Here is a 10559-nt window from a genome sequence, read left to right as displayed (position 1 = left end):
TACCGTACTAGAAGTTACCCTTTAGGTAGAGGCCTCCATACCTCTCAAGCGGGAACCTGTTAGTTTGTAAATTTTTAGCACCCTCAACTGTTCCCGACCCAGTGCCTTGTACACCGAGAGTTTGACAGCTGTTGGCAATCATGACCACCTTAGTCTGAAGTAGCTAACCCATCCCCCTACCGGTAGGCACCTGGGCCGGCTTCCTCACCGAAGCCCCTATGATGCACGAGGGAAGGGGGACGACTTCAACGCGAAGGATGGTTCACCCCCTGTGAGGTCAACAGCAGTGGAAGGAATGCTGTGTGAAGTCTGATTTAAATGCAGTAAGAGTGCCAAGGCGGTGACGCTCAGACTAAGATCGGACGGGGAAACGGTTTTTGATCACCTCGCGCACCGTTTCTCCGACGGCTGCAAAACAGAAACAGCCCGCGTGCCCCGCTGGCCGGGGGAGGGGGGCTTCAATTTCCTTGCCCCTGATTGGCTCTCTGGAGCCGCCGCCTCCGGTGATTGGCCACTGCCGCGAGGGACGTCGGCCCGCACGCGGCGGGCGCCCTCCGAGCCTGAGGAGGCGGCGATGGCGGCTGAGGCGTTGAGGGCTCGGCGCGGCCCGACTTCCTGCGGGCAGGTGGAGAGGCAAGCCCGAGCCCAGGCCACGAGGGAGGCCCTGTGCGCCCGGTGTGGAGGAAGGGCGCCCGGAGCTTCGGGTGAGGGCCTGAGGGTCAGCCCGCGGCCCGCGCGGGGGCGGGGCGGGGCGGGGTGGCCGCGGCGGCGAGGCGTGCGCGGGTCGAGGCCGGGCCCGCAGCCCGCGGGCCGCGAGGCGAGCGAGGCTGGGACGCGCTGAGACGGGCGAGGGCGGCTCTCCTCACCCCCAGCCTCCCCGTGCGCCGCCCCTTCCTCACCGGCCGGTTCGCAGGTCGGTGAGAGGGGAGCTGTGAGGCCCTAGCCGTCATCCTGTGGTGAAGCAACGGAACATGGCTTCCTTGGGTAGTTTTTGTTGTAGTAACGAATAGACCACTGTGAAATTTTTCTAAAATTACACAACGGACGTTGGGGATGGGCCGGGGCACGCGGCTCGGTTTGGCAGACAGCACCTCACTTCTGTGCGTCTTGCGTTCTGACCTTGTGCGGCAAGGGAACGAGCGCCCTTGATTCGCTCCCTCAAGACTCCCTTCAGGTGGAACAGGTTCAAGTTACTTAATGTAACCGGAAAGGCGGTACGGCGCTGTGTCTCTGCCAGGGGCGAGTTGTTGAATTTCAACTCCTGGAGCTGCTGAAAGCCTTATTACGCTGTGTACCTGTTAAATCTTTGCACTTTCGAAGGGAAAGTCAGTTTTCTCAGTCCCTCCAAGACGGACTCCATTTGGGAGACATGAGCGAGTGGGAAAAGTTGGTTAGCTGTGTTTTCGGTGGGGAGCCAAATTTCCCCTACCCCAAATTTCGATCACTGCTGTTGCATAGAAAATCGCCATTATTCGAATGAGATAGTATTACAAAGAAAAGTTTTAGAACATGGCATTTTAAAATCACTGCTTCTTCCATACATTTTTATTATAATGCTGAGAAGTTCTCAATTGGAAAGATAGTGCCTGTGCATACAAAGTTGTGAAACTGCTGTAAGCTGTAATGCAGCACAAGTTATTTTGCTTTGTACAATGCCAGAAACCTTATAAAAGAAAACAATTGAAATAGTTTTGATTTCTTTAGTAACATTATCTCTGGAATTTAAACGAGCTTTAAAATTTAGCTTGATTGTGAGCTAGCTTCAGATGTTTCAGTTGGCTTTAAAACTAAAGCTTTTTTTAATCAAAAGAATGCAATTATTATAACATAAATTAGCAAGAACACTAATTTTATAGTGAATGGTGACTAATTTTATCTAGTTTCTTTTTCCCTTTTTTTCTTGCAAAGTCTTTTAAAACGACAACCTGTGAAAGTGACATAGCTATAATGAATGCTTATTATGATAAACTCCAAATTCTACTTAGATTATTAACATCTTGATACTAGGTTTTTCAATCAAAATTACGGTATCATACAGAGGAGAGGCAAGACTCAAGACCACCTTGCTGGTGTGAACATGGCACAGGGGTTAGGGTTCTGGAATTGGCCGCAACATCATTTGCAACATCCTGATTGTGGCACGGGCAATAGAGCCATTGGCATTCCAGTTCTCAGTGTGGTCGGGGAGTCCCTCTCTGGTTTCTTTTTTATTGTGGTTTTAAAAAAAAATACCATTAAATGTACCATCTGAACCATTTTTAAAAGAACAGTTCAGTAGTGTTAAGTATATTCACATTGTTGTATAATAGATCTCTAGAACTTTTTCATCTTGCAAAACTGAAATGCTACCCATTAAACACTAATTCCCTCCCTACTCCAAAGATAAGATTATGGTATTTCCCTTCATAAATGCTAAGTTTGTGAAGATGATCTTTATATGAGTCATGTGTGTGTGACATTAGTGGCATCTGACTTCTGTCCTTGCCAGTGTCTTAGATCATGAAGAGAATGGTCTTGGCAGTGTCTCAAATTGGCCCTCTCTGTCCCATCACAGGTTGGGAAATACAAATTAGCAGAGGGCAGTATGATCAAGTAGAAAGAACATTAGACTTGGAAACAGAACTAGATTGGAGTCTAGATTATACCATTTACCCCAGATCACTAAAATGTTTACCCATCCCTAGGTTGAATAAAATATTCCCAGCCTTCTTAGCCATGCAATTTACAATGATCAAATGAAGTATGTGAGAGCACTTTATATGATTATAAGAGATGTCAAATTTGAAGAAGTATAGGTGCTAAATAACCATCTAAATGAATGCAAACAATATTACATAGCTCTGCCTGGTTTTTCTTCTCATTTTTCTCCCTCCTTCTGACCTGTTTTGTTTCTCCTGAATTTCGTTTAATAAGTCATCCATTTCCAACTAAACTACATATCTTTTCCTATACAAGAGAATCCCCTTTAACTTTCCGTCTGATTATACTGAACATTCAACATTAACAAATTGTGCAAAGTTTAATTCACAATAAAATTTCATCTGTAGGTCACCATCATGAACTTCAGTGTGGACATGCTTTTTGTGAACGGTGCTTGTTAGTAACTGAAGAATACAGCACAATTATATGCCCTGATTGTGAGGTAAGTTTTAGTCTTTCATATTGAATGCATTACAACCTAATGTTAAAGGTGAAAATATTGGAGAAATAAGACATACTTTTAGTTAGGAACTAAAAACTTGCATTTTTGCTCCTGAGTCTAAGGAACCTAGCAAAAGATAAGCTGTTCATATCCACTTTATGATTGTTCAAAGTGATCAAAGGGAATGCAAGGTTAAGTTTATACACTTAGCCTATATATTTTGACTTTTTTGGACATTTTTGTGGAATATTGCCTCTATTTATTTTTATCTTAATGAAGTAATATTCCTTTCAGATTTGTACCTGCATTTTCCACACCAATACCATGCAAGCAAATTTTGAACTTTGCCCTGCCCCTCAACCTTTGTGTGTCATCAAATTTACATTCGTAGAGATGCTAGAGTGAAAAAAAAAATGTTAGAAGTTAAGAATCTTTACACAGTTTTAACTGAAATATTTTAAATCAGTTGTATTTAATAATTTCTTAAATTTTCTGGAAGAAATGTCCTGTATCAAATCTGTTGATAGTAACATTAAGCTCTTACTATGAAATGCCAGGCCAAAAGGGCATAAATGAAGAGGCAGATAGAAATATAAGTTTTAGTCCTCAGTTCTGAGGGGACACTCTTAAAAATAACAATTGCTCCATTGTGATTTTCCTAAAGTAACACTTTTACCCTGATAACCTAATAATACATAACTATCTTTGGTACCTTATACTTAAAACCTTCCCAGAACATCCTCTTTCCCACCAGAGGTATATATTTAAATGAGAGACTATCGCATTTAGTAGTCTGCTTTATTTTTCTTAGCAGCATTAACCTATTCTCATGAGAGTCTCCTACATTACTTTTTTTTAATTGAAGTATAATCAGTTTACAATGTTGTGTCAATCTCTCCATAATAGTTCAGTCATACATATACATACATTTATTCATTTTCATACTTTTTCATTATAGGTTACTACAAGATATTGAATGTAGTTCCCTGTGCTATGCAGTAGAACCTTGTTGTTTATCTGTTTTGTATATAGTAGTTAGTATCTGCAAATTTCAAACTCCCAATTTATCCCTTCCCCCCACCCCCTTTCCCCTCTGGTAACAATAAGTTTGTTTTCTATGTCTGTGAGTCTGTTTCTGTTTTGTTATTAAGTTCATTTGTCTTTTTTTTAGTTTCCACATATAAGTGATATCATATGGTATTTTTCTTTCTCTTTCTGGCTTACTTCACTTAGAATGACAATCTCCAGGTCCATCCATGTTGCTGCAGTACTTTCAAAGACTATATAATAAACTATGGTACATAAGAGCTGTAATTCTTAACTAATCTCTTTATGATAAAACATTTAGGTGGTTTTCAAAATTTTTCACCATATCTTTGCACAATTCTTGAAACCCACTCCCACCAAAAAAATCTTATCTGCAGATTCTGTTAGTTTCCAGGTCTAAAAAATATCCGTGTTTGAGTTTGTCCATTTTTTTTAATGTTTGACCATTTAATGGACAAAAAGTGGGTATCTCCTTGTTTTAAATTGAAATTCCCTGACTACTAGTGAAATTGAGCAATTTTTCATATGTTGACTTCTTAGCTCCTCTTCTGGGAGGATTTTTAACGGATCCTTTTTGGTCCTTTCCATACTTTTCTTTTGAATTGTCTTTTTCTAGCTTGTCAGACTATTTCATGTGATAGAGATATTAACACTTTGTCCTGTGTATTTTAAATGTTTTCTCCCAATTTTTCACTTTTAATTTTGTTTATTACATTTTACCATTCAGAAATGTTTCCTTCTTGAATTGTTTTTCCTCCTCCTTAGTGGCTTCTAGGTTTTCTTTGATTAGGCAGATTTTCCATCTCAGAGTTACAGTACTTTTTTTTCAATACTTTTTTTTTTTAAAGTAAGTATTAAATCCCTTTATATTTTATATGATGTGAGTATGTGACTTTCTTCTTCAGAATAATTAGCTGACTTTCCCACATGATTTATTGAATAATCAATCTTTCCTCTATTTAATTGAAATGCCCCTTATAGTCTATATGAAGTTCCCATATATTTGTGGATCTGTTTCAGGGCTCTGTTCTATTCATTTACAGTTGTCCCTTGGTCAGTGCAGGTTTGAGCTGTGTAAGTCCGCTTATGTAGATAAATACTACAGTACTACATGGTTTGCTGTTGGTTGAATCCGTGGATGCAGAAGCACCGCACATGTAGAGGGCCAGCTGTAAATTACATGCACATTAAGCCCTGCGTTGTTCAAGGGTTGACTTGTATTGTGCCACTACCTTAGTGTTTTAATTACAGTAGCTTTATTTTCTGGTGGGATAAATCTCCACTGAATGTTATATTAAAAATTTTATATTCTTGCTCATTATGTTTTCATACGAACTTCAGAATTGTATTAATTTTATATCAGTTGTGTTTTAGGGTTTTAAATCTTTGTCTTCAAGACCCTAACCTAATTCTCCATTTATTCAGTTCTTGTTTATGACTGCCAATAAAGTTTTTTGTTTTCTTTTCTTAGAGCTTGTATTTTTCTTACTATAGTTATTCCCAAGTATTTTAGAGTTTTGTACGTACCTTAAAATAGCATTGTAAAAATTTTACAGTGAATTTTAAAAGTATTGTTCCAAGTATTTCCTTTAGAAATGTAGCAGAGTGAAGTATAGTTAATGTTCTGCTTAATTAATTGCCAATTAAATGATTTTTTTAAAAAAATAAAGTAGGATAAAAACATGTAAATGTTGCTTTTTCTTTGATTTAAAGAGGATTTCAGGATCTTTAGAGCTATTTTCAACTTTATCTATGGATGACACACTAGTTTTTTGAATTCTGGATAAACAGAATTTATTGAGTGACTTTCTGGTTTCTTACTTTCATCTTTTATCCTAAGGTTGCTACAACTATAAATACAAAACAAGGATACTGCCCAATAGATGGATATATTAAAGAAGAGTCTTTTATGGAAAAACTGCAGCCAAAAAAGTATGTTCTGTGTGCACTTATTTTAGTGTTTGAAGTTTAACATATTTCTCGAAGAGTTATTTTAGAATTATTGATAAAATGTCATTCTTAGATTAGTGTTTGTAACCCATTGTTTATACATTGCTCTTTAGGTTTGTAATTTATCTTAGCTGTAAATGAAATGGAGACTCCAACTCCTAAAGAAGCAGCATTAGTTTGTTCTTATTTAAAGTAGGGAAAGAAAAGAATGCAAGATTGCCACATCAGAGTAAGAGAAGCTGAGAATAGACTTCAGCAAAAACTAGTGTGCTGAGTGAGAAGATAATGGAGGAAAAAAATAAGAACGTACATTTCTATTGATTCCCAACAGTAGTATGAGTACAATACAATGCAGGATTTTGAAAAGAAGTGGTTTGAGAGGTGATTTATAGAAAGTGATAACTTTGAGATTATTTTATTCATTTTTCCATTCTTGTGTAAGATTTTACATGTATATGTATTAATAAATTCTCTTCTTGAAATAGTATGCAAAGTTTTTTTTTAACATATTCCAGCTGGAGATGAGCACCTGTGTTTTTTTTAATTGCACTTATTTATATTTGTCATCTTCTTCTAGTCTACAAGCCCCTTTAATGGCAAGGGCCATATTTTATTGTTTTCTACATCCCTGGTGCTGGACACAGAGTAAACATTTTATAAATGTTAGACGAAGAACCGTGATATTTTGACATTTGCTGTAGTTTTTCTGAAAATCATTTTTTGATCCTAGGCGAATGTACATTTAGGGTTGACTGTGGAATGAATCATGATTTAAAAAATGGTGAAGTTTGACTTTGCAACTTTTTAAGGGTCAAAGAATCTTCTTATTAATTTACCAAGACGCTACTCAGATGGTAATTATATTTTTGTATAACTTTTAACTTCTTAAATCATATTTAATATGGAAGTAAGTTATATGAGAAATAAAATAAATATAGGGTTCCCTCAAGGAACAGTCTCATTGGAAACTTTTCAATTTTGTTATTGGCCCAAACATCTATAGATCACCCAGTTCCTCATATCTCATCCATCTTACCTCCTGAAGATTCTATTTCCACAATATCACCCATATTTATAATTTATCTTCCATTTCTACACCCTGTTTGATTCTTTTAGTCTCTTTTGGCTACCTCCTTAGGACTTCAGACCCTTTCCTGCTCTATGGTTTTCATTACCTATCCAGGTAAAATCCAAAATCCTTTAGACTAACTGTCATGACTTTTCATGTTATTGCTGTAGCTTCTCTGTCCAGATTTATATGCATGCATAGAAACCAACAGAACAGTTTTTCCTTTGGGTAGCATAACCACTTAGCTAAAGTCCAGCAGTTGGTTATTGACAGAACCAGAGGTGAAACTCAGGCTCATGGAATACCAGTACTGCTCCCAACTGCTGTATTTGCATTCCACCGGTCACTTCCTCCATAGGCTCTGAGTGAATAGAGTAATCACTTCAGGAATCTTTTTGGCTTCCTGTGAGTCAGTGGCCATAACAAATTTGAACACCTACAGGAATCTAGCAGATGACTTACTGGGTGAGACAGACTGACATTAAATGAGCGTTAAGGATTGTAGCAGACAGAAGGTTTACCCACTCCAAAGGAGGTAGCCTGTACTCAGCTCCAGCCAATTACTGCTTTGTGTTAAGACCATCCCAGTGTTGCGAGATTATCCTTTTTTTTTCCCAAGAGAAAATATAAATGTGGGCTTCTGTATGAATCTTTCTTGTTATACATCGTCCAAATCAAATTTGATTGTACTTTTGTCTAGATCTATATAATATTGAATATGGTTGCAAAGTGAAATTTCATTTTCAGAAGTAGATGAATCTGTTTTAGGTACCCCAGTTTTTTTCTGAATTACCATTTTAAAATTAGTTCTCCATGTCAAATATACTTATGTTAGAAACTCCTCTATTTCCTAATTTCAGTAGAATTTGGTTTAAATGGTTATATATTTTAAAATAGAAGTATCTTTTGATACATGATGTGTTTCCTTCCTGATTTGTCTTTTAATATTTTGAAACAGGAATTGAATAATGGACTCCTTATGGCCAAAGCATTCACATATGTTTTTAAGAACATGAATGTTCACTTTTTAAGTAATAGAATGTTTAAAAATTATCTAGTCTATTATTTCTCTCTATGAGAGTAACATATTTAATAATAGTTTCTTCCATGAAGTGTCATAGGCTCCTGATTTACTTATTCAACAAACACTGAGTGCTTATTGTGTGCTAGCTAACATAGGGATATAAAGATAAAAATAGGCAAAAACTCTAGCATCTGTACTCAAGAAATGTAGCTTACTTTTTCTTTGAAACTAACTTATCTGGTAAATTCATTACCTTTATATACATTATCTAGGCCTATAAGTACATTTTTTAATAGCTGGCATTTGTGTATATAAATAATTGAGCTTGAGACAGTTAAAGGATTATCAACATGTCTACCAAAAAATATCAGAGAAGGAGAGATGGTTAGGAAATTCAAGCACAATTTATACTGTAAGCTATTATTTTTAGGAATTTGTTAAGAAATTGAATTCTTGCTTAAAATTAAGTTTTATATGAAAGCATATTTAGTCATGGTTTCCCTGTCTTTACTTACCATAGATAATTGAGAGCCCACTGTTAAGTGTTCTTAGAAGTCATGGTATGATTTATTTTTTTAGTTTTTTTGAGTGGGGAGGTAGTTAGGTTTATTTATTTATTTATGTTTAATGGAGGTACTGGGGATTGAACCCAGGATCTCGTACATGCTAAGCACACAGTCTACCACTGAGCTATAACCTCCCCCTGAATTATTTTTGAGAGAGAGTAAAAATCAGACTAGAGGATTGAAACCATTGTATTAATGTTGGTATTTAAAATAAATGTACTTGACATTTTCCAGAATAAAGAACTGTTCTCAGGACTTTAAAAAGACTGCTGACCGGCTAACTGTTGGTTTAGAACATTCAGCCTTCACACGTGGGACTGTTCTGAACCCATCAGCTGTAATGGAGGTATGAAGAATGTTATTCATCAAGTGACACGTGGCCAGACGTTTTTACTTTGTCTCTGGTAGCTTCACTTTCCTCTTCTCTCAAGGTTCCTATAACTGTAGATTCTTTTGAAAACATGAAGGTAACAGAGGTAAACCTATACTCCCTTGCTTGAATCTCTTGATTTGTTCTGAACTGTTTTCAGCAATTCTCTTTTCCTCCCAAGTTAGCCCATTCTGCCTTTGACCAGCTCTGTCAGTGCTCTTGATATTTACCTGCACGTAGCTTCCTCCTTTTGAACCTAGTTATTGAATTCACATTCTATGAGATTGTATAAAGTGCAAGTTTCTAAATTCTAAGGGTGATTTACCAGGTATTTTAACGGTGACTGAAAGGATGGTGTAATTGTTGTTGGAAGATTGAGTTTTACCTGTTACTACTCCATATCACTTTAAATAATGTATTCTTCTAATTTAAGGCTAGAAACAGGACAAACTCCAAAATACTGCTGAATGAAGTTAAGGGGATCATTAGTGGGCTGGGAGAGAAGACAGAGCGCTGTCTTCACCTTCATTGTTTAAATCTTAACATAGCCAAATTATAATCTTTTTGTCTTAAGAACTGTTACTTTTTATGTATATATATTTATTGCCATGATATATTTTTCAGGTAGTTTTAAGATGCAAAATGGTTGTAGGACATAATTCCATTTTTTCCAAAAAGGTACCTAAAAGAAATTTGGGATGCTATCACCAAAACTAAAATGTTAATTGTTGCTTCTTTTCTGATTTCTGTAGTGGGTCTGTAACCGCAATGGTAGCTTGATGCTTTTGCAGCTGCTATGTTGTATCTAAGCATCTATGTTTATACTTTGTGTTTGTATATTCCCCTTCCCTTTCTTAGGAGACTAAAACTGTGGAAGAAATTGATGAAGCATTGAAGATAGCAGGCCAGAATTTTGAAGAATTAAGTATTGCTGTAAAAGTAAGCATTTTGAATGATTAAATTCTATCATAAATTAAGGCATGTTCTCTTTAACTGTGTAATTTGGATGTAATATCACTGAAATTGGAGCTTAGCATTCAGTTATTAAGTATGATTATCAAATGATAAGAGAAATATACAAAAGAATGGACACCTCTCATGGCCTGCTAGCAGTAATCTCATAGCATTGTTGTGCTAGCAGCATGCTGAAATTGGAGCTCTGTTAAGGAGCTGTGATTTCCGCTTGCTGTGAGCTGAGTTTTGTCTTGGAAGCATTGCAGATCACCTTTCTAGCATTGCGTGTTACCTGGCTGTAGATCGTTACACAGAGTCTTATGCTCTTTTCTCCTTAACCCTGTCACCCGAGAGAGAGAGAGAGAGAGAGAGAGAGAGAGAGAGAGAGAGAGACAGACAGACAGACAGACAGACAGACAGAGAGACTTCTTTATTGA

The 10559-nt window shown here is 37.2% G+C and overlaps 1 protein-coding gene across 1 annotated transcript in view; it reads left to right on the top strand.

The window, feature by feature from the left end:
- The first annotated feature begins 566 nt into the window (after positions 1–566).
- The window catches only part of LOC140694426 (RING finger protein 17-like), a 48917-nt gene continuing 38924 nt past the window's right edge, over positions 567–10559 (top strand). Inside the window, 5 exon segments of the mRNA XM_072957679.1 lie at positions 567–704; positions 3048–3142; positions 6030–6121; positions 9033–9144; positions 10027–10107. Coding sequence (XP_072813780.1) covers positions 575–704; positions 3048–3142; positions 6030–6121; positions 9033–9144; positions 10027–10107 — 510 coding nt within the window. The 5' untranslated portion in view covers positions 567–574.

Source organism: Vicugna pacos, unplaced genomic scaffold (assembly GCF_048564905.1).
Source record: "Vicugna pacos unplaced genomic scaffold, VicPac4 scaffold_21, whole genome shotgun sequence".
NCBI lineage: Eukaryota > Metazoa > Chordata > Mammalia > Artiodactyla > Camelidae > Vicugna > Vicugna pacos.
This window is presented reverse-complemented; position numbering and strand designations above follow the sequence as displayed.